The sequence below is a fragment of the Dermacentor silvarum genome, chromosome 3 (genome assembly GCF_013339745.2).
Source record: "Dermacentor silvarum isolate Dsil-2018 chromosome 3, BIME_Dsil_1.4, whole genome shotgun sequence".
In the NCBI taxonomy this organism is placed as follows: Eukaryota; Metazoa; Arthropoda; class Arachnida; order Ixodida; family Ixodidae; genus Dermacentor; species Dermacentor silvarum.
In genome coordinates this window covers 223,889,390-223,914,586 of record NC_051156.1, presented here as the reverse complement: position 1 = coordinate 223,914,586, position 25,197 = coordinate 223,889,390, and the positions used below count along the sequence as shown (strand labels likewise).

Below are 25,197 nucleotides of genomic sequence, written 5' to 3'. Positions count from 1 at the left end.
AGCACGTATACACTGGGCACGGCCCTTCACGTCGCAATATGAATCGCGCCAGTTGCTCGCGCTGTCAAGACGAGGAGAACTGTGCGTATTTGGTCTGCTTGCATGGTTCATGACTTGAGCAGGAAAAAGAACCCAATGGACAGTATGCGTGAAGAGCAGGGACAGACAACAGAGCTGACCAGCAACCAAAGGTGACATTCTTCCTAGAGTTACTGTATAGGCTCCTTTAGGAGCTCCCTAAAGGGAGCCTATACAGTAACTCTAATTCCTCAATGACAACAGCGCCGCCGTTTGCACGTGTCCCTCCCTATCTCGCGTCCCGTCCACGTGTGCGCTGCCTTTTCCCCCCTTTTTTTTTTCTGTTTCTTCTTCTTTTTTTTCTTGCTCAAGAGCTGTGTATTCTTGTGTGTGTACAAACTGTTCGCGGGCCCGGCGCATGCCGTGTCGTCGAGAGCGGTTGGGGCGCGAGTGCAATTTCTTCGCAGGATAAAATAAAGCGATCCGCCAAGGCGAAAACAAAGGTTGACAAACTCGGCCAAGGAGGCTAACTGCTGCTGCACGCTGCGCTACGAGAGACAACGGCAACAAGGTGATTGTCTGTCGGAGGCCGCGGACGCGGCCATCAATCACGCCTTGGCGCTCTCGGGCCCGAGAAAATGACGCGTCAATGTTGGCCTCACGTTGGCAATGCAGAGCGGCCGCCGCCGCGTTCTTCTGCTGCCGCTTACATATATTGAGGCGAGAAGCGCGCGCGCAGCCGTACGTGCGACTCGGAGCCCTAACCGGAAATGTCACCCATCGATTCTTTCTCAGGGAGGGACGCGTTGCACAGAAATGCCAAGTCCCGAAACTAAACCTCTTGATTTCGTTCGAGAAATGACCCACAACCACGGCATGTCCGCTCACGGCGACTTGTCCCCCTTTCGCCACCAGTATACTGGCGTGCAGCCATGGCTGAATTGGCCGCGGTGTCCTGTATCGCGCTTAGGGAAAAAATGAGGACGAAATCGCGGCATATTTCGGTCCCTGAAGGGCGATTGTTGCAATTTTCAAACCAATTAACCTTTCCATTGAAATGAACTCTTGCTGCGAGAATACACAGAATATTGCGAAGGAGGGACCCGTAGGAATTAAAAAAAAAGTATATTTTTACTATGGTTAGTGGCCTGCTTAATTCATAACCAAAATAAATACTGAAAATGAAAAGTGCGAGAATAACATGCGTATAGTGGAGATGCAAAGTTTTTAGTAGCAAACAATTGAAACTAACAGACAATGATGCGAAGAAGATCACAGAGGAAACCAACAGTTTGTTGAATTCAGCTGTGTAATTAATTATTGTTATAAAAACTAAAGAAAATCAAAGTGAGAGAAAATACGACATCCATGTGGTGCGTGTCGTATGGTCTACCGATTCAATAACGGCAACGGCTGCCATCCCCTGTTTGCTTTATTGGGTTACAATGTATGTAACTTCAAATAAAATCCCAGGACAGGTGACTATAGTCTGCGTCAAGCTAAAGAACACATTTAAGCCGCGCGATAGACACACCACGGAAAAAGACACATGACACTGTTTTTCTTTCTTTCTTTTTTTTGTCGTGGGGATGCGTTAAATACGTCCTTAAACATGTTAACGTTGAAGATGTACTCCTCCTGTGTTGAGCTAATAGAGGACGACGGTTGAAATATTAATGACGTGTACGCTGGTGGGAAGGCGACCAATGAAGCGTTTCTGGGGGAAAAATACTGAACAATGGGGCGACGAGAAAGGAGGGGCGCGCGAGGAACGACGGGAAGGAAACCGGCAGAGAAGTCGACACACAATTGGAGCGGCGCACATCATTTTACCTCAGATCTTCCTCGGTTATTCGAATGTGTGCCAGGCATGTACGTAGGTTCAGTGGCAGATGTTGGTAAAAATGTTGGCGCGAGAAATGATCAAACAGCGCAACCGTTGAAATGTTCATCGGGACACCGCAAGAACTGAGTTTGCGACACGCTGTCATGGAATTATACCTCCTTACCGCCTATGGAACAAACGACGTATGGTTTAGACGCATGTAGCGGCGGTAAGCGGACACCAAAAAGTTACCACGTCATATCTGGACACCTGAAGGCACCTGTTGAGCACTTCTGGAGTCCCCTTCCTATGCCGTCCAGTGCGATGCGCCACCGAAGCGACGGCCATTCGTCGACGCCACAACGCGTTTGTTCGTTGCTCACATTCCGTAAACGCAGTCAGGAACTATATATACTCCACTTCAAATTCAAAGTTTCCTTAGCATCTCAGGGATGTTGGGCGCAAACAAAAAGCCCGTGCAAAGACGTGACTACTAGTCTGCGCCCCTCACAGAAATTTGCCATTTCGTACATTTTGTATTTATATAGTGTTTATAACCAACCCACTCTCCTTTGTAATGCATATTTGACACTGAGGTAATTTATAAATAAATAAATAAATAAATAAATAAATAAATAAATAAATAAATAAATAAATAAATAAATAAATAAATAAATAAATAAATAAATAAATAAATCAAACATTAATGAAATAGTAACAGGTTGGTGGGCAAGTGTCGATAAACTAAAGATTAGATCAACGTTACCTTACATAGACAATGATTAGGAATAATTCAAAAGCGAAGAGAACGTCGAGAAGCGAGAAGGCTTGAGAAAAACGTCGATGAATATTCGCCAGCTTCTGTCACTTCAGCAGGACTATCCTCGCGTGCCCCATGGAAAACGCCTGCTTTGCAGCACCCATCTTGCTGACCACTAAGGTCGCACGATTGATTCCTGGCCGCACAAGGGAGGCAGAATGAAAAGGCGACTGTGCACTGAGATTTCAATGCTCGTTTAGAATCAATCATCTACAGGTAGATCTACAGTTTGGTGGACTCGACACGGGAATTCATGTTAGCAGCGCGAAAGAGCAGAAGCAGATACCACAAAACAAAATATTATTGCTTTAGGCTAATTGGGTCATTCATATTGATGAACATTAAACGGCTCAAAACAGACGGGAATGGATTTTCCCGGATGACTCTGTGCGCACACGTTTTAGCTGATATGTGATGTGTCGTGGCGCGGTGTCACTTGGCAAATGCGTGTTGGTCTTTGTTTACTATATATATAGCGAATCTGTTCAGCGCGACCACACGCAACTATTGGCTAAACAGAACGTTCTGTCGTCGATGTTCTCTGTACCCGCTTGTATTAATTACGACATTGATTATCCCATACCGTAAAAAGTTATTTCTTACAGTACTGACTATCAAGTTATTTGGATTCTTTTCATATAATTGCGGGAACACCACCTTAGACAAAGAAAAAAAAAAATATCGCCTCGTGACTATGTGTCATTCCGTTGCTCGGGTTTGCCTGTACCTTCACTGGCCTGGTTTATCTGGTCCTGGTATAGGTCTTCTACTGCTTTTTCTTTTCCATCATTCAGTGATCAAACTTGTCAAATACTGAGGTTTAAGCTCATAGATTCTACGTCCTAATGGGATCCAGACGTTATTCGTGACAATATTCGTGTGTCCGAAGAAGATTAAAGTAAAAGTGTGAAAAGTTCCGTTTCACTTCCTTTTTTTTTTCTTTTTTTCTCCTTCCATTGATTATGGCATCGCGGTCGACAAGCGACCTCTGCAGGGGGCAGATAATGAAACCTTAACATTCTAAATCAGCAACCCTCTACGAGTTTTTTGGTAATAATTATCAATTAACGTTAACGATAATCGGCGGCGCGCACCAGTCGAATGAAGTCCACTTCAGGGCGAAAACCTCTTCCTGAGTTTCCCGGGCAAACCGCTTCCTGGCAAACCACGCACACCCTATAAATGCGCATAGAAAGATTGCACAGAGAAACAAACAGCAGCGATCAGAGCACAGACGTGGTTTAACAAAATGTAAGTTGCTCATAAATTGAAAAGAATAGCGTGATGGATTAGAATGCTGATTAATGCGTGTACACTTTCGCTATAGTGAGGATCACTGTGTCGCTAAACTCTGCGTTAAATTCAAAGAAATTTGAGGCATCCGAAGAAGTATATGTCTATGCCAAAACATGACTGACGAAGTAAATTGGAATGCATGTGCGAGTCAAGATTACGATCTCTTGACGAACCCGGTAAATATATATAAATATAAAGAAACAAACCATCGGAACAGGTGGCAGAAGCACTTGCGCTCGCCGACACGCGGCGTCGTCCAGCGGCAGTCCCCTATCGCATTTGATGGGTTTTGAGACGGGACAATTAAGCACTGTCACGTGTCAAGCGCGGACCTTATAGAGCTTATATATATATACCTGTTGCGCAGCGACGGCCGGGACCAGCTTTGGCCTCTTTCTCTCGTTGTCGCGGAGAAGGGAAAAGATGGTCGGCATCAACAGGTGTCCGATGAAGCAAAGACAGAAAAAAGGCGGCGGCGCGGCAGCTCTCTCAGCGCCCGACTGGCCGCGCTCCCTCTTCAAACTGCACACACCACTTTTCTCCGCAAAAATCCATCAACTGCCGGAACGCGTCGCGCCCCACGGTTTCTGCAAGAGCGCAAACCGCGCGCACTGCACTGCTTTATTGGTCTCCGGCGCTACTTTTTCGAGCCAGGCAAAGGCTTCCCAGAGTTGAGCGAAAAGCTTCGAGGCGGCCGAACTTTCTTTCCCTCGGTGTTTCTCTTCTCTTTCGGGAACTTCGCTCGCCCATTGGCCAGAAATGACGACACCCGCACGATGCTATTGGCCGACCCGAATCACGTGCCCTGCGAGCGGTCCTTCGATGCGAAGCAGGGAGCGCACTCGCGTCGTCTGCTCTGCGGTGCGGCCGCGTCGTCTGCTGGGATCGTCGAGCAGGCGATTTCAACAAATAGGAAGGAGCAAGAAATACAGCGGATAAAAGGCGGCAACTGACAAATCAACTCGGGGAAGCTATTAGGACCTCGCGCAAACCGACATTTTTCGTTTTTGCGGGGAGAGGTTCCAAGCTTAATTTAAGCAACAGGTGCGTCCAGCCGAATGCTCGTCTCTTGGCCCATTGCGAACTACGTGCTCACGAGTCATCGCTAGAAGAGACACGCTGCCCCATTTTTCATGGCGGAAACAGACGAAAGCTCGCCTCTGGCGGGCGAGCCCAAGGCTTCGTTGGTCAACGAAGGTGGCTGCAACGCGGCTTCTTCCGATCGGCACGAGCAGCATTCGTCGTCGGCCAACAACTCCGGTTCTCAGGCCGTGACGGAAGTCTGCTTGACTCCCCGCTCCGACAGCAAGGGTGCGACGGACAGTTTGGACCGGAAGTCCGGCGACAGAGAAGTATGGGGAAAGAAGGCCGATTTCCTCCTGTCCGTGATTGGATTTGCCGTGGACCTGTCCAATGTGTGGCGCTTCCCCTACCTCTGCTACACCTACGGCGGGGGTAAGTGTTCTCTCAGAAGTACCTCATACATCGAACTCAAACCTGAAACACCCTCAGCTTATGAGGACTAAAGGCCTAGCCGGATAAACTATTATAGAAATTGCGAGAAAACTTTCGGTGGTCAGCTGCGCGCACTCGTTTACTGAGAAAATAGAATATATAGTAATCTATAAATTGAATAACAGCACAGCCTTATATTACTTGCAACTGCCCAAATGCTATACCTCGCATCATTACTTTCCTAGAAAGATATGAAGCTAATGTTGTCTTAAATAGCGACAGTATGAACATTCGAAAGAGCAAATAGATAGCGGTCCCGTGCACTTGCTGTCCCTACCGCTTTGTGATGAGTGGTAAAAAATAAATAAAGGATTATTTATTTATTTTATTTTATTTCGTACTGCCTGCTTCTTTTTACAGGCCTTAGGCAGGAGTGCGATGTACATAAAAGGTTTGACAAGCTAATATCATGTGAGCCGTGATTTATGAGCCGTGATTGAAAATATAAACGCAATCTAAGCAATAAGCACCTAATCTTACTCTTCACATGAAATCGAGTTGCGTTGCACCGCAGTGCGCATGTGCAGGTACGCCGCCCAAATCGAATTTTATTTCAGGTGTGAATATCCTATAGGATAATGGCATCTTAATTTCGCAGAATTTCGTTGAAATCAGTTGGTTTTGTCGCTAACCGCGAGGACAATCGCCGACGCGACTGCCAAAGAAAGGTTGCAGGGTGAAAGAAAAGTCGCGGGTGCTGAGCATTGCACACACGCGCATAACTCGTTGCAATGCCTCATCGACGCCTGCTGTCTGCCCCGACAAAGGCGCTGAAACGGAGGCAATATGTAGGCACGACGCTAACGAGCCTGAGCGGACGTCTTCGCGGAGAACTGCCAGACTTGTATCCTGCGCGCTTGTTCTTCGAACTTATATGTCGCACCACTTAGGTCCACAAGTCGTACGTGCCATTTACCAGATATGGAGAAAAAAAAATGCCCCTATACCAATCTCTATGGTGTATGCGGAAAGATAAACTGACGTTTTATAGACTTCGTTTAGCCTGCGTATTGACTTTTTTGAAGCCATAGTGCTGCCAAAACACTCAAATGCTTCACGGACTCAGTTCTCCTTCCCTGCTGCAACCAAGTGGCGTCAAAAGAACATCCGTGCATTCGTGATGTCCTTCCCGGATCCTTAGTTCTCCACATTCGTCCTATACCGTTCATTGCATGAACGCAGTTTGGACAAGGCTCTATAGGAAAAAGCAACTGGCGCATAAAGAAAATATTTGCTCTACACACACACAGAGAGAGAGAGAGAGAGAGAGAGGGAGAGAGATAAGGAAAGAATTCAGAACTGGAATCATTAATGTGCACATTTATATTAGCTAATTGAAAATAATCACGCATAGAATTACGCACGATCACGTGTGGGGGATTAAAACGCTACGCACGTGTAGAATATACGCCCACACGAATTATGCCATCACGGCCGTAACAGTGTTCGCGTTTCATGGTATGAGGCGGTTCGTGAAGAAATTCACTGACTCACGGGGTTTAACGTCCGCCCAATGAGGCAATACTGTCAGGAATATGAGAGACACCGTAGTGGACGGCTCCGGATTAACTTTGGCATACTTGGGTTGCATGCATTTTGCGCCCATCGAAATACGGCCGCCGTGCCGGGAATCGAACCCGCGACCTCGTGTTCAGCTGCACGAAATAAGCGATGAAAAACGTGTTTGATGTAGCCGATCACATGATGCATGAATATATAGAACAAAAACGTGCTACAATGACTACCAACAACCAAGCGATATTCGAGAGTTTTAGGTTGACGCAAGCCGCATCCAATTAGCGTTAAGGGACTCCATTACGGGCCCTTCGCGCTCTTTTGTGCTCGCTTTGGGTTCTTTCGTACGCCCGGTGGCTTGCGTCCCCCAACGCCTGGCTGCGGCTTGCCTCTCCTAACCTAAAGCTCTCTATTACCGAACGATTACTAAACGATAGAGCTAAAATGTCTGCCAAGTTTGCCTCTCTATTTTTTTTTTTTGATCAGCAATTCATGATTGTCATCATCTTAATCGGCGGTTCTAACTGTCCGATGGCAATTTGAAATTCCGCACCCATTAGGCTTAACTCATCCGTCAACGGTCACTTCGTCTTTCCAAGAAATGTTCATATTCAGTCACTTCATATCAGTTCTAGATAAAATAAACAACAAGTCAATACTTTGCATGCTAAGTACATCCACTTTCAGTCGATGCCCACAAAATGCAAGTTCTATTTCCATCCTGTGTTGCAACATTCTAGTTTTTCCATCATACCTTTGAACACTGTATGCTCTCCCTTCATGGACATTGCTTCCTTGAACAAGGTCCTGAATCACCAAGCTTACTAACGCTCCAGTGTCTACTAGTGAGTCCATACTTCTTTCCATTTACTATCATTTTAACATATAAAATGTTTGATTTCAAGAGGTACCCATTTTTCGTTTCATCACAAAGGTCGAATTCAATATTGAAATATTCTCGCTTTTCGATCGCCATGTACTATCGGCCAAAAAAGTTTACGGACCAAAGGATCTGACACAAAGCTGAATATCTCCGCAGCCTCAAAACGCAGCCTGGTATTCCCATTTCCAGTCTCTACTGGTATATGCGAACAACATTGTGATGTACAGTTTTACTGGCTACTTTTAAAGGCTGCTCGGATATTTAGCGTTTTCTGAGATCCCGTGGTCCGTAAAATTTTTTGGCCGACAGTACGTGAGTACTTAGTGATGAGATATCGTTTTTTTTTTTTTTTTTTCTTTTTTTTTTAAGGGGATCTTCAACTAGGCGATCACAGGAGACATACTTAGGCGAGCAAGTAATCTATGGAAGTTGGACAGTGTACACGCTCAATCTCTTTGCGAGTCTTTATATAGTCATGCCGTGAATTATCTATGGCAGGACTGCAGAACACGTAAATCTATATAGGGTCGGCAACGTATAGACCAATCGTCTCTCCCATCAAAAAATAATCCAAGAGCGTCCCTTCTCTTTGTCTGAAAGCTTGTACATCGTCCCATCGGTCAATCGGATTTCGCTTAAAAGCAGAGGGAAAGCTATCTCTCCATTTGTGCCATGGGTGACTGCACCGGCTTATCGAATGTCATATTCGATAAGCCGTCAAATTACCTGACGTTACCCGATAAAGAACGGTGCATATAAGACACCTTATCATCCGAAGACATCCACTGGTCCTTTGTACATGCGTATTCATAAAATCTGAGCCACAGATTGGCTGTAGTGGACCGCCCCACCGAAACAATCAACTCTATCTCATCGACATATAGTTTCTGGGATTTTGGTAAGACGCACGCTGCTTCAAGAACTCGTCGTGGCAGCTCGTACTGTATACGGTTTGCTGCTGCATTAGCGTTTGCAATAATATGTTAGCCGTGCTCTCAGTCTCGTTCTTGGAATGTATATGTGGATGTCTCGGATACATAGTCTCAACTTCGGATACAGAAGCATCGATGCGTACCGCACCTTTCCCGACAACGGTCTCTTCGCTCAGTCGACTCTTCTTGCTTCCTTCCTATATTATGGCGCGTGCCCACTACGGGTGGGGGGGGATTGGTCAAAAAGCCGGCGGTTAACCGGGTGGGGGGAGGGAAAACTTGAGAGAAAAATGTATATTCTGAGCGATGATCCAAAGCCGTTCCGACCAAGTCGCTGATTGCTGAACGAGCACGGGGTCTTCGCTATTTAGCTAGTAGGTGTTCACGGTCGCCAGGCCATCCGCTTTTCTTACAAACGTTACTTCGAACTACATGGCTTGCTGCGCCAAATATAAAATATGAATTAAAGTGCACTCATTTATTTGCAAGTGAACTTATTGACCCTTCTTTTTCTTCTTCCTGTCCCTCGAGTCTTTTTTTCTTTTTCTCCGAAACACCACAAGCATATCTGAGCATTATATTTCGCGCAACTTTGCACGATACCTCGTCTATCGCGTTCGAGGCACTGCGACGCCGTCGTATCGTACACGAGCACTACGTGCAGCATCATCCCCCGTCGCGGCGGACTTGGCATCGTCACGTCACATGATAACGGGGAGCTGTGGGAGCGATAGGATTTTAGCCAGCACAAGTGCGTCCTGTCACTCGGAAGCGAGGCATCAGACGAGGTGGGCATGTTGATCGGGGCGATCTCGCATAGGTCGTGTTACTGACGTTACCGAGAACCTGCTTTAAGATCCCGTGTAGCGTGAAAGGAGCTTTTCGCACATCCACTGACGACAAGGCATGACCGGAGTAGAAACCGGGCGGGTGGCAGCCGTGGTGCTGCCGGCTATCGCAACATTGTTTATAAGACGCCATCGACGCACAAAGCATCGCGACAGCGACCTGACGAACCATTTCAGGGTGGAACATGCAGTGGGATTGCGCGAGGTGATATATGGCGCGATGGCGGCCATATACAGGAAGACAAAAGGCGAACAGCCATCGGTGTCATGCAGCAGCCCATGGCAATTGACCTCGTCCACGAGGGCTACGTGGCAGTATTCTCTCTCGTCGTCGCGAACATTTCCACCAGAAGCGTTTCTGCGGCATCATTGGTTTCATCCCTGGAATGCAGCTCGCTCTTCTCTGGAAACTCCGTGGGCCCAAAACTTTTTCTTCAGCCTCAACTCGAAAGCCCCCCGCGTGTGACGTTTCGGAACCACACCTTGTTTCTCAATTATGTGGAACTGTGGAATAGAAGCTTCGGAGGTTGGCGTTCAACACGCAGAGCTGCATGCAGCGCAGACGCACCCGCATGATCGTGCACCTGAATGGCTGACTGACGCCAGCTGTATAGCTTCCACTCCGTGTCCACATAAGTATTGTTGTGAAACAGCGCCCCTATAGTAGTTTTCCGGCCGCTTGGGATGCCTTCGCTGCATGCATCTACTGTTACTATTACTGCAATGCAAGAACACAAACTATGCAATGCTTTGGTGGTGGGCGCTTATCGCTCGTGACTATAAGTTGATTGGATAATGAATGAAACTATGGACCAAGACATAGTAATCCGCATCTCTCGGATCGAGATCGCGGGAGAACGTGATTGTCCAAAAAATTTGAATATAGAAATCATGCATGCTTAGTATACTTACTATGTTGTTTATAAGTACCAATCGTAATTAGGAGCGCAACGTGTAACTACTCTTCCGGCTAAATACCGGTCTCGGTTTTATTATTATTATTGTTATTAACTTACTTCCCAGAGTCATTCCTTTTTGAATAAATTGTATTGATTCATTCATTTCATCAAAACGTGTTACATAGGCCACTCAAACAGAAAGCAGCAGGCAATAGCCTTCTGAAAACAACATCACGTGTACCTGCTGGAAGAGTAAGAAAGAAAGAAGATAGAAGAGGAAGACACAGCACAACACACAGATAGATGGAGAGCATTTTAAAATGTAATTTAGCTTTTTCACATCGTTTACTCTTCATCAGTTCAACAATTTTATTTCCGATTATCTCGTGCCATAATTCAATCCATACCTGGCCATTCCCTCCCAGGTGAAAATTTCTAACTGGGATCCAACTGGGATCAGCTGGGATGAACTGGTTCCAGCTGGAAACCAACTGGTCCCAGTTACACGCCAACTGGTCCCAGTTGAAAAGCAACTGGGTAGCAACTGGTTCCAGTTGGGATCCAACTGGAACAATTTTCCAGTTATACTGGGAGTGACTGGACCCAGTTGGGATCCAACTGGAACTTTGACCAGTTGTATCAGTAGCAACTGGAACCAACTTAAACATTGGTCAGTTGTACTGGTAGCAACTGGTTCTCGTAACCAGAAGATCGAGAGCTAAGACAGCAGCAGCTAGTCCTACTTATACTCAATTAAGTTTGGCTGTTTGGCTAAGCGTGATTGTCTAATACAGTTTTGTATTCCAAAGAAATTTCTATTAGTCGTACTGTGATATAGAAATCATGCATGCTATAGATACAACATACTACTGACAAAAAATTGCTTGCTTATGGAAAGTACCTGCTGTACAATTGTGCAGCAGATCGCACGTTTGCATTAAATTAGTGATGGTCTTGGCGCAGTGACGTGTAACTACAGCACACTACTTTATCGCGGTGCCCGGTCAGCTTACGAACGACGGTGCAATTATTTGTTTGCCGCTGACGTTTCGTCAGTGTCGTATTTTCGGAAGTGCGCAAAAAGTAAATGTTAATCTTTTAACCTAAGTTCGATACCGCATATAAAAGGCCGTAATATTTATTTCAAAGAGCAGTATCGCAGAGAAGGTAACACGGCGGGCAGGAGAACGTGATTGTCCAAAAATTTGAATATAGAAATCATGCATGCTTAGTATACTTACTATGTTGTTTATAAGTACCAATCGTAATTAGGAGCGCAACGTGTAACTACTCTTCCGGCTAAATACCGGTCTCGGTTTTATTATTATTATTGTTATTAACTTACTTCCCAGAGTCATTCCTTTTTGAATAAACTGTATTGATTCATTCATTTCATCAAAACGTGTTACATAGGCCACTCAAACAGAAAGCAGCAGGCCTTCTGAAAACAACATCACGTGTACCTGCTGGAAGAGTAAGAAAGAAAGAAGATAGAAGAGGAAGACACAGCACAACACACAGATAGATGGAGAGCATTTTAAAATGTAATTTAGCCTTTCCACATCGTTTACTCTTCATCAGTTCAAAAATTTTATTTCCGATTATCTCGTGCCATAATTCAATCCATACCTGGCCACTCCCTGTAACCTTCTTAATAGAAAAATGGGAAGGTAGGAGTTGCCTACCCTAATAGGTGGCATGAGTTATATTTTTATGAACAACAACAACAAACAAACAATCGATTTCTAATATTATTTAACAACCAAATGAGAATAAGTAGCCGTCGCTAGCAAACGGCGACAACTCTAGTCATTTTCGTCTTAATAGTGCAGTTTGTTTTGCTTCTCTCGATGATTTGTAAAGGGCTGCATGTGACGAGATATGACCTGTTTGTCCGAAACTTAGTCGACGCCTATTAACGTCTTATGTGTAAAGACACTGACGCTTCCTCTGAAATCGTGTACCATTGCATCACCGAGTGTAAATAGGACGCGTTGGTTGTTCATTTGGCTACGGCGCACAATAGGCCTGCATGTGTAATAGGCCTAAGTCGCGCTTACCACCTGCCCCTTCAGGCGCTGTGTACAACAGTACATGCCAAGATGGTACATCAAATGCTCGAGCACTGATTATAATAATGATATTTAAAACCTGTCGCGTGTATTCTTTATACACTTCTGATTGGACCTGTGCTGCAAGTTTGATTAACATGCCTAAAGTGTTTTAGTAAAACGAGTTCGAAATTATACGGCTGTGTGGTTGCATGCTCTAGGTGTCAGTATGTCGTCATGCAGCGGGTTCATTTCCTTCGTTGTTTTTCATCATGTTTTACATCTATCACGTTTATGAAGTGGCTATAGATAGGTGGTTTACAAATATAGAAGACATGAGATGTTCTCATACTTGACGTTCCTGTAGTGTAGAGTTGTCGCATGGAGTCTAAATTCTATAAACTTTACAAAACAATCAAAGGATCCCAAAATTATTAAACTGTTCTGCGCTTGTAAGCTTTCCATATTTCTAAAGAAGCAAGAGATGCGCATTGTAAAACAATATTTTCAATGGACAGAATTAATTGACGCCAGAAGGGGCTATGGTACGGAACAGAGTGTAGCATATGCTAGTTTTATTTCGTTACAGACATACCTGTACTGCCATTCACATTTCATGAATGCAGGGCAACTCTTTCCACATTGTAGGTTCACTCGTGGTCCATGTTACCGAAATCTCGTGCTGACTGCAAGGAATATCAGCACCTTTGAGTCCGAGTCCAACAAGCAATCCATCAGAGATGCTCTAATGACGATAGTTGGCATGTCGATCATAACTTCACTCGCGCTGGCAAAGTTACTAAAACGCAGGAAAAAAAAAAGAAAAAAGAAACGAACGAGTTTGATACGCGGACACAAAATAATGCTTGGCGCGCGTACATCGTCCTCGCACGTCTGGTGTGTGTGATTATAGCATACAACCTTAGCAGCGCAAATACCTGTATGGTAAAGGATCGCTCGTATGCTCGTCGAATTAACCATATCGCTGTGTGTGAGCCACGAACGAATGCGCTGTTCGCATTTTTTAGCCCAGTGATATTTTGCCACTCGCGCCTCTCAAGCGAGTACGACGCGTGTGCCCATTGCTTGGACCCACGTGCACCGCCGCATATTTTAACTTTCCTGCGAGACATTTGCTCGAGCGAGACACCGTGATTAGCTTTGGTACTCTGTGCTCGTGTATTGTGTGCTAGTGTGGTGTGCTTTGTATGTACGTGTCGTTTCGTGCGTGTGCGCTTTCATCTCGAGCAGCACGTCTCGTTAAGACCTCTCGTTAAGAGCCTCTCCTTGCCTAAGTTCGTGCCCACATGAAATCTATTGAGCCTTTCTCGGCTGTCGTGCGCTTGAGCGTCGATTGGAGTTTAGGTGGCAGAGAATGTCGCCTGAAATGATAGCACGATGTCGAAGTATTCCGCGCTTCGCAAACGCTCGTGACGGTGCAGCGAAGTTCGCTGGGTGTTTTCGGCGAAGGGGCAGCTTTCAAGCTGCCGGGGTGAGCTGGGTGTTCTTCGTTGCAGCTGCGTCTGTTGTCGGCTGTCAACACGGTGACAGCCGTACGAGCTCGCCGGCTACGCAACGGAGAGCGGAACGGGAGGGACGAATGACGAATTAGCCGATGGTCCGGATAAGTCCATGTCCCCTCGCTACAAATTGCAGACCATCGCTGGTGAGCCGCAGTTTGGAATAACTGCTGAGCCAAACTTATTGCAAGTCAACTCGAGCATTCCTCATGCATAACTTCACGATTAGCGTAAACAGTATGCTTACGCGCTCATCAGCAGCTATACGTTTGTTACAGCCAGCCTTATGTTCCGGAGGTTTCTAGCTCTTTACTACGTTTTATTCTGACTTCTGACTACTGTCTTCTGTTGAAGTGGCCCATGTGTGTCGTGCAGCTGCTATTTATTAAACTTTGGGCGGCTTCGTTCTTAAGTGTTCTATTTTCTCTTCTTTAATTGTTGTAAGGTTTCTTATTCTGACGTTTGTATCACATTTACTGTCGGTACTTTTACGCCGCTCTGTGTTGTATAACGTTTGCGTCGCTATTTGCAAGCGCGACTGTAGTTTGTCGTCGCAATTTTGATTCTACGAAAAAAGAATGCTAAAACTGAGCTTGGCAAAAGGATATGCAGTGCCTCACCACATGCAAAGCATACCAGAGCTGTAGAAAGCAAGCATCAAGACATCATGAATAGGCCAGTGTTAAAAGATAACATTCACTAAAACACAAGAAAAAGATAGGGGGAAGTGCTGTCGAATGTGAGCTCACATTTACAGGGTAGCTAACGAGAATTGATCGAAAAATGAAATAACCGTTCTAACGAATTCGACATGCTCGCACAGTCGATGTGTTAAAGCTGCGGGAAAAGAAGTTTCACACTGAACACATTGCTATATATTCTGTGTACTCTGCGTGTGTGATGGCCGAGGACTGGCCACGGCATTGTGTGCACCAACACTCATTGGCTGAGAGCAGTGCCTCGGCCAGTCGTGGACAATCCTGGACGTCAAAAAAAAAAAAAAAAAAAAAAAAATAAACGTTTGCAAAAGCAAATTATGACCATTGTCATCACTCTAGCTGCGATGTTTATGTCCCGCCTCAGGGTTTATCGCATGTACACTATGATCGATTCCGCGTGTTATTTCCACTCCGCTCGGTTGTCGGAAGGTGTGCAGCAAGAACGCCGCAACGCTGAACGTAATGTCCGATGCTGTGATGGTGACGTGTCGCGTTCTAATGTTAGCGTCACGCTAAAGCACGATTACAGTCGGAAATCGTTAGCGGAGAGGAGAATCCCTATTGTTTGAATCCCTACCAAGCTTCAATACCGTCCATGTCCATCGTAATCTGCTGGTGTGAGTCAGAGCTAGTCATAAAGGTGCATATACCGTTCGAAGGAAAATTACCGTGACTGTTCTCCTTCCAGCGACAATGTGCCGAATGTTACGTCTTCAAGCACCAATTTGCCGCATTAACACGAATTTAGTCTGTTCGCGGTTATAAGTGATCCCTGCCTCTGCTTTCGAGACTGTGCAGTCGACTCCCGCTAAAGCGAACTCGAAGTGACCGTGAACAACTGTTCGTCAAATCAGAAGTTCATCTTAGCAGAATTAATCGACAAAACTAAAAATATACTGCTCCTGCAGCGCTGGCATCTTCATCTTTTATTAAACTCTCTCTCTCTCGGAGCTCCTCAAATATTGCTTCTAAGGTGTCAACCTGCAGGATTCCACGTCATCGTCGATTCTGGCGTAGCTGCTTCCGTCACAGAAGCACCGTTTTCTTGTTGTGTAGCTCGTAGAATCGCCTTCTCCAAGTTTGCCGATCCGCGCCGCGCGCTGAGCAAAGTAGCAGCATCAGTGGCGGCTGCAAAAGTTCCACTTAAACGAATTAGCGAATCATGTTAAACGAATTCCTTTTTTTTTTTCATTGGGTGCGTGGGAAATTAACCAACTGTTGATATGAGTGTTTATTTTGAGTGTTTATTTCTTTCACATTGTTCCTCATATCCTGAAATTGGCTTACTCGGGTTCGTCTTAACGGGAGTCAGCTTGCGTAAGGTCTATCAGTGAATTCAATTTATCAATAAAAGCAACTTCTGGTGCCTCTCTAGGGCGCCAACGGCTCGAAACGGAGCAACGATAAGAAAAGATAACTTAAAAAAGAAAAAAAAATGAAAATGGAAATAAAGGAAAGAAAGAAGCGTTGTCGTCTTTTTTCTTTTTTGACCACAGTTACATAGCTGACATAGCTCGCATTTCCTTGCCCTGGTCGAAAGCCGCGCAGAACTTGCGGAACGGGTTGTGTAAACGAGGTAACGGAATGTCCAACCATGGGCAGACGAAAGCATTTGTCCTAATGCAAGCACGTTGCTGCCAAAAGTCATGGTGGCGAGGGATTGGATTATACGGGGATTCAGATACAGAGTTGCTAATGACAGAAACGGGATTGGGGGGGGGGGGGGGGGGGTGCAGTAGATGGGAGACGGCGATGCCGATTCCAACGCCGAGCGCTGCAGACAGTGTGCGCGCGTCCTGTCGTGTCCCGCTGGTTCACTCAGCTGGTAACGAGAATATGCGGGGGTTCACTGAAGTGTTTGATTGCGGGCGTAACGTTGTTGTTCGCGACGTACACCGAACCGGTGCCTCCAGGCCCCAATTCCGATCAAACGCACCTCGGTTCGCTAAACTCCAAGATGCAGCCAGCGGAAGGCACGCGGGAGCAACAGCGGTGAAGCCGCTTTGCTTTATAGTACATGTTTCTGGGTCGACTCGTGTTGGAATCTACAAGCCTTCATCGCCCACCCGGCAGAATAACTGCACGGGATTACAGGGTTGACAAATGTCCCGTTATTTGCAGAGTTGTCAACATTTTATTCGAGCGTATCTCTTAACTGAGACAATAAACTCACTAAATTTTCGCAAAATTTTTGCTCCAAGGTCACTAAAATTGTTGCTACAACTGTCGAGTGACTTTTATATATAATGTAGGACTTTTTAAAACAATATAGTATAAACTAACGTGGTGTAGTGCGCCTATTTAAAGGTTTCACGTTCGTCTAGTGTCCATGCAGGTGAAGAATAAACAGGGAAATTACCAGAAAGGAGCAGGGAACCTTTATTTTTTTAAGCAATGCTTGATGACAGTTGGGAACTTGCATTTACCTTGAGATTTTGAGATTGCAAATCTAGCATGATTAAAGAAAAAAAACGCGGGTCACGGGATTTTTTTTATCTCAAAGATCCACTTTGTCCACGTTATGCCTGCAAAGTTTCTAGTATTCAGCGCTCGTGTAAGGAGAACCAAATTATGCGACACGATCTTGTCAAGTTTTTAAGACGACAGTGACAATTACGTTACTTTTATACAGGTCAAATACTACATTGCCGCCTTTTTATCCTCGTGAAAGGTGCGGGCAATGTTGATTTGTTCGAAAGCAGTGAGAAAGTGAGGCACTGCGTTCAGATTCGCGTGAAAAAGCCTAGCCGGTCCGGAACGTACGCCTGTTGATCTGTCCTATTACTCAGCTGCTGCGTTCTATAAACCTTACCGTAAAATTTATTACAATAACATTTTGTATTGAATTAACTGCTTCGCTGCGAACGTCCATCAATCGATCATACATAGTGAAACTGCAGCATCAGCAGTATTAAGACCGATTCTAATGAGTTTCATAAAGGATGAAAAAAAAAAAGAAGATAAATGTGTGTTTTGTGAGCACAATGGGAAGCTTGTTTGCCTCTCCGCAATTAACCGTAACGTATGGCCTCCGTGGGTGCAGACAACCGTTGCTTCAGCATGTTCACAGAGCCCACGCGCCGTTATACAGACACTTTAGGCCGCCTTTTTGTAGTTTTTCAATAACGAAGCGTGTTCTAGAAAGTCAACCACAAATCAACTTAACTTCGATATTGTATCGCATCGCACGCATGCGCACCAGCAGTGGGCGCAAGCCGTCATCATGCCGCTGTCGCATGTACGATAGCGCACTCCCCCTCTTACGGACCGAGTGCCCTATAAATACCGACGCTCAATAAAAGCTGTTCACTGTTGTCTTGACACGGGTGCTGTAGGTTTGATCGACCGGAACAACGGCCGATACAGATATCGCTAAATATCGCCGATTGTTCTGTCACGTCGTAAAAAAAGGTCGCCGGTCGCTACATAGAAAAAAGAGATTGTCACTAAACAAACCGAATAGTCCCTAAGTTGAATCAGAAATCGCTAAAATCAACTAACCTCAATCGTCATTTGACGGATGTGTTCCCAAACCACGCGGCATCGTGTAACTTTTGCGGGAATTCAGAAAAGGTTTGCGTGAATTCTGATAGCGAGAAGTCGATCATTGATTGGTAAAAGTTATCAGCATAGACAGAATGTTTCGCACCCGCTCGCACCCACTTTTAGAGCAAGTGTACCGAATATATATATATATATATATATATATATATATATATATATATATATATATATATATATATATATACATACTCCAGACATCGTGTACTATGAGTGAGTGAGAGAGTGAAATAACTTTTATTAGAGGTCCGGCGAGCACGCGAACTCGTCGCGCACCCGGCTATAGTCCCACGTCGGGACCGGCAGGTCTAGTCCACCGGGCCGGTCGCGGGCCGGTGGGCTAGACCATCGTGTACTATCTGCGCGGCCCGCGCAGAGACAGAGGGCGTAATGACGGTGCAGCTCACGACCAAAGCCTTGACGAGCTAACACTGCTGGCTGAAAGCTGTCTCGGCCGTTCGTTCTGTGAGTATAGTGCAGTTCCTGGTAAAAGATGGTGCTGCCACCTACAAGCGTTGCAAATGTTGGTTTATATATGGACTCTTTTCAACCGGTTCGTTGGAGATGTATTGAAAAAAAGATCAACCAGTCGTTAATATGGCGTTCTGTTAAGTCTGCTTTACTGTTTAGCTACTGTCCTCCCACGTTTTCTTCGTCCTTGTTTCTTTGCGCCCAAACCCCGGAATAAAATGTCAAACCATCATATATATATATATATATATATATATATATATATATATATATATATATATATATATATACAGGTGAGAGAGAGAATAACACATTTATTATTGAAAATTAATAGCCGTTTTGTGGTCGGACCTCCTAGTCCGGAAGACCATTGGCTTTTGCCGCCGTCCGGGCTCGGTTGACCAGGGCTTGTTGCTGTTCTGGGTCCGAGCTGGACAGGGTCGCCTCCCACTCGACTTTCGTCGGATTATGTTTGGCCGATATTTGCGGATTCTGTTGGCACGCCCAGACCATGTGGTATAACGTGGCCGTCTGGGTACAGAATTTGCATTGCGGATTGTATGTCATGGAGTCTATCTTTGATAATACATAAGGATTTGGAAAGGACAATGTTTGTAAGCGTCTCCATGCTACCTGCGTTGCCTTATCTAATTTGGGACCAGGCGGGGGTAAAGTGCGTCTACTCAGCCGGAGGTGTTGTAGGATCTCAGAATATGAAAGAAGGGGCTGAGGATCGTCCTGGTCAGCGAGAAGTTGTGCTGTGGAGGAATCGGCGGAGCCCCGGTGTAGAAGTTCTCGGGCGGAGGCATGAGCAATCTCATTGCCTCGGACTCCCGCGTGCCCTGGTACCCACAGCAGCTGTTTCCACTGACCCTCTTGACGATTGGCCGCAGCCTGTTGCAGTATTGAGTGTGCGAGGTGGCCGACTTGACACACAGGTGAGGGATGGTCGGTCGGGAAGATATCGGTTCAACTGCTGCTGCTCGCTGCGAAGACTGTCGACGTCCTCCTCTTCTTCGACCTCTCTTTTACGCCGCGTTACAATATACAGGGTGTTTCAGCGAACACTTTCGAAAATTCTTAAAAGTTGCCTGTGGCAGATAGCACAATTCTAGTTCATGAGCTGTTCTACTCGAAGAGGCGGACATTACTTGCACAAAAAATTGAAATGCATAATTCAATAATAAACAAAAATTCACTAAGTTTTTAACTAATTACCTGATGGCCCCTATTGCAATTTACAAATTGTAGCCGTGGAGTTCGCAAGGCGGATCCACTTGGAACGAATTATCGGGATGGCACCATTTGCGAGATATTAATTTCCGAACTCTGCGGAGAAATGCATTGGCGTTCCAGTTAGTTTCTTACCAAAACGTCGCTTTATGCATTGAAGCACAAAATTAACTGGAACGCCGATTCATTTCTCCGCAAAGTTGGGAAATTAATATCTTGAAACTGGTGACATCCCGAGAATTAATTCCAAGTGGATCTGCCTTGCGAACTTTACGGCTACAATTTGTAAATTGCAACGTGGGCCATCAGATAATTAGTTAAAAACTTAATTAGTGAATTTTTGTTGATTAGTCGAATATGCATTTCAATTTTTTGTGCAAGTAATGTCCGCCTCTTCGAGTAGACCAGCTCGTCAACTAGTATTGGGCTATCTGCCACAGGCAACCTTAAATAAATTTTGAAAGTGTTCGCTGAAACACCCTGTATATATATATATACACCGTTCACTTCGATTAAGGTGGGGCTACCGGCCGAAACGTTAGTACAATACTAGTATTTTATTGTTATATGTGTGAGTATTTCTTTCATGATGATTTCTCCGGGTTCAGCGCACACTCTTAATCGACTATATATATATATATATATATATATATATATATATATATATATATATATATATATATATGAAGTGTGGGAAGCCGGTCCCATATATAGTAGAGGCATATATATATATATATATATATATATATATATATATGCCTCTACTATATATGGGACTGGCTTCCCACACTTCACACACGTATACTTTTTCCCACGTTTACACTCCTAATGGTGGCGCAATAACGAATAATGTAATAACATCGTATTAACAAGCGGTATTGAACTAAAAACATAGAGTGGAACCCACATCCTCTGGATTGTAAGCCATTGCCTATAAATAAATCTTAAAGAAGGAAGGTGAGAGAATGATAGATATGCGTGATTTAATACACTGTTTTAAAGTAAGCACCACTGTGTCTTATATACGGCAGTGCTCGCATCATTTGGACAACACCCGTGTACCCGTGTAGGTGCACGTTAAAGAACCTCAGGTGTTCCAAATTATTCCGGAGTCCCCCACTACGGCGTGCCTCATAATCAGATCGTGGTTTTGGCACGTATAACCCCCTAATTGTTGTTGAAGGCGTAATGAGCTAGGAAGGATGGATATGCGACATTTACCTGTCTTCGGACGCTTTGTCCAAAGTTTCGTGCCATTCACGCAGACATTGTCTGTGACAAACGCCGAAATACCGGCTTGCTACGACTACGTACCAGCCGAGGCAAGCAATGGACGCGTCACCACGTGATGAAGCATGGCGGCGCCCACGGGGCGCGGTCGGCTGTTTCAGCTTCCTACAACTGCTGCCGACGCCAGCCGCTTGGACTAGGCTACATAAATTAGATGACACATCTGGACAGCAACATCTGGACACAACTCTTGACAGCAACAGAGGTGTACGTGTTCAATGCATGGCTTGCTTGAACTTGATAAGCGGAGCTTCGCCCGATCCACTGTAACGTTAGAACGGACGTACTTACACAAATCATGGCCCTTTGGCAGCGTAGTCGCGCATGGCGAGCGCGGTTTTGCTACCTTTGAAGAACACGGAAACTCTTGTCCCGAGAGCCTTACCGTGGAGCAAGCATGGACGAGCGTCCTTGCTTCATATCAGGCCGTCATATCGCTCGCTTTATGCGCGTCCCGTTGAGTCGGAAACAGACGTGTGGGTGTCTGCTAAAAGTGTGACTGTTGTGCTCTTCGTCAGTTCAGTTTCTGTTTTCTTACTGAAATTGGCCATAACTCATTGCGTTGCTGAAGTTCGCTACGTAAGCTTTTTGCGTGTCTGGAACCCATCATGAAATCCTCGTATGACGCGCTTCAATTCTTCCATTAGGATCAGTCGCGTGACTTATTGGTTAAAAAGTTTTTATTACTTTCATTATTAGTATTCTAATTTACTACTCGAGTCAATTTAACTACCTTAAACGGTTTGGGCTAGTTGGTATGGAGAGCGCGAAGCAAAAGAACAAGTGGACGACGAGTACGCTCGTCCTTGTTTGTCTCGTCGTCCAGTTGTTCTTTTGCTTCGCGCTCTTCCCTGTAATCTTAACATGTACTATCGACCAAAAAAGTTTACGGACCAAGGGATCTGACAAAGGCTGAATATCTCCGCAGCCTCAAAACGGAGCCTGGTATTCCCATTTCCAGCCTCTGTATACTGGTATATGCGAACAACATTGTGATGTACGGTTTTACTGGCTACTTTTAAGGTGGCGGTCCCGCTCCGGTGGCACGCGCCCCCCTTTTCAGCACTTTTGGAGCAACCATGGCAGCTCTTCTACTTAGGATATAAAGTTGTCGTATATACCATAACAAAGCTTAATTCTAGTAGATTCCAACTATATATAATATAAGGAAATTGATTAATGTTATTTAGAAATAAATGTTCAAGAACAAGCATGAGATACATGGTTTTTGCGAACTTTGTCTCAGTTGTGACCATATTTAGAATAAACTACCGCATTTACTGCATTGCAGCTTGCTCTGTAGCTGTAGGACGTATTTATCTATTTCCTAGACGCAGCAAAATAATGTTGAATTTTACTTTTTGTATAATTTGCTTTTGATTGCCAAATATCGCAATCTTCTGTTGTAAACAGCCCGGCAACTACACGCTCAAGGAAGCTAAATTTTCGATAAATTAGAGTTTAAGGAATTTCCATTGAGGACGCAAAATTTCATTTATGCACCTCTATTAGTTTTAAATCACAGCTTCGTAGCTTTAGTACCTTCCCGCAAAAATGGGCAAAAGTAGAACCAGAATTCTAAATATTGTTTAATTTCGGTCGCATTATTATGAAAACTAATAAAGGTACATGAATGAAATTTTGCGTCCTAAATGGAAATGTATTGAACTCTACTTTACCCAAAATTTAGCTTTCTTGAGCATCTAGTTGTCGGGCTGTTTACAACAGAAAATTGCGATATTTGGCAATTTTCAAAAGCAAATTATCCCAAAAGTAAGAATGCAACATCATTTTGCTCCGTCTAGTAAATATACAAATATGTCCTAAAGCTACAGAGCAAGCCGCAATGCAGTAAGTGCGGTAGTTTATTCTAATCATGATCACAACTGAGACACAGTACGCAAAAACCATGTATCTCATGCTTGTTCTTGAACATTTATTTCTAAATCTCATTAATCAATGTCTTCATATTATACATAGTTGGAATCTACAAGAATTAAGCTTCCTTATGGTATATACGACAATTTTATATCCTAAGTAGAAGAGCCGCCACAATTGCTCCAAAAGTACTGAAAACTGAGATCCCGTGGCTCGTAAACTTTTTGGGTGGATAGTACGTTTCCATGGCGAAGCATTTCAGAGAACATAGCTTAATTATCGCGTCTTCCCTATTGGCGAAACACCCTGTATGCAGATTACATTTGGATTGAAGTATGTAAATCAGACCTAACTATTAAACAGAAACCATTGCAATCTAAAGTAAATTCAGTGTGTAATGAGTTTCTTAAATTTCGTGCAATGAATAATTTTCCTTCCGAGTCAGTTTCCTTGCAATTTATCAACAATCTCCTACACGACTTTGTGCGTTCTCTGAGTGTGTTAGATGTTTGAGATACAGAAAGAGATCTTATTGGAGGAAAGGCAGAGAAGTCGGCCTGAGATAGTACGCTCCTGCCTGCTACTCATTGAGAGACCAGTTTTTTTGTCTTGGTGTAGAGCTGCACGCATTCGCATATTCGAAAATAAAAAAAGGGAGTCAGACATGTACTCGTGGATTCACTGGGATGTTTGTGTGGGACAAGATACATGAAGTGAGCAATCCCGAGTACTACGTCAGGTATACACATCAGTCTTCTTAGACAACCTGAGGTCTACGTATATACTCATGTTGGATAACTTTTTTTCGACTTCGAGGAGTGATCCACAATCGCAATGGCGAGAAGTAAGAGCTTTAATGTTTTTCTTAACACGCAGTAGTAGTGTTTCTGATTGTTAACTCCAACTTTGTTGCAGTTTATTTCTCGTTCCGTTTTTGGGGGGCATTACAATTGTACCCTCCATTCCCTTGTTATGCCTAGCTGCACATTTCGGTCGTCATTGTAGCAAGCGTCTTTAACGCTTGCACCACATTTGCAGAATTGGTTGCTTATCTTGATGTCCACGTACATGTTCTGAGACATCATATTAGGGCACAATGCCTTCTTTTAAGGGACTCTTTCAGGTGTGTCAGCACTTAGGTTTGTCGTTGCCTTCATTTTTTTTTTCGTATAAGTAGCCAGGGATAAACGGGGTCGAACTGGAGAGGCAGGAAGCAGTACGCCCTCGGTTACTTTATTTCACATATATGAAACTTGCAAATTTGCATTCAAAATGATTAAAAATATGAAATATTAAAGAAAGACACTTTAGTTGCATTACCCACACAAAAGGAAAACAAAAAAGAGACGAGACATCAACATTAAAAGCGAGTGACTGCATAAAATTGTCCCTAAAATTTGGGAACATATATCCGTACTATAATAAATATGTTTTTCGGTGGAATGAAAGCTGCATCAATTTAAGACCATTAACTGCTCATGGTACATACAGGGTATTCATTTTTAAGTTTTGCTGAATTTTTGGAAATCGCCTGTGGCAGGTAGCATAAGTCTTATCATTGAGCTGGGTTATTCGATGAGGCGGACATCAGTAGCACTAGAAATCGAGACACACATATTCAACTAATTCACGAAAATGACGAATTAACTTCTTCGTTAATTACTTTACGACACATATTGCAATTTACGAATTGTAGGCGGTGAGCTTGTCAGGCGTATCCACTTGGAATGAATTTCCAGAATGACACCAGTTTGGAGATATGCGCCATCAAGCTCGCCATAAAAATGCACTGTCATTCCACTTACTTTTTTACTAAAATGCTGTTTTATATATTGAAGCACAAAAGTAACTGAAACGTCCATGTATTTCGGCCCACACTTTTGGAAATAACGAGAAGAAAATGGAACCGAGGGGCCCGATTTT

General features: G+C 44.4%; 1 protein-coding gene across 1 annotated transcript in view; it reads left to right on the top strand.

Moving 5' to 3' along the window:
- Positions 1-4,739: 4,739 nt before the first annotated feature.
- LOC119446770 (sodium-dependent dopamine transporter) overlaps positions 4,740-25,197 on the top strand; it is a 75,040-nt gene continuing 54,582 nt past the window's right edge. Inside the window, exon 1 of the mRNA XM_037711311.2 lies at positions 4,740-5,414. Coding sequence (XP_037567239.1) covers positions 5,093-5,414 — 322 coding nt within the window. The 5' untranslated portion in view covers positions 4,740-5,092. The remainder of the gene's footprint in view (positions 5,415-25,197) is intronic.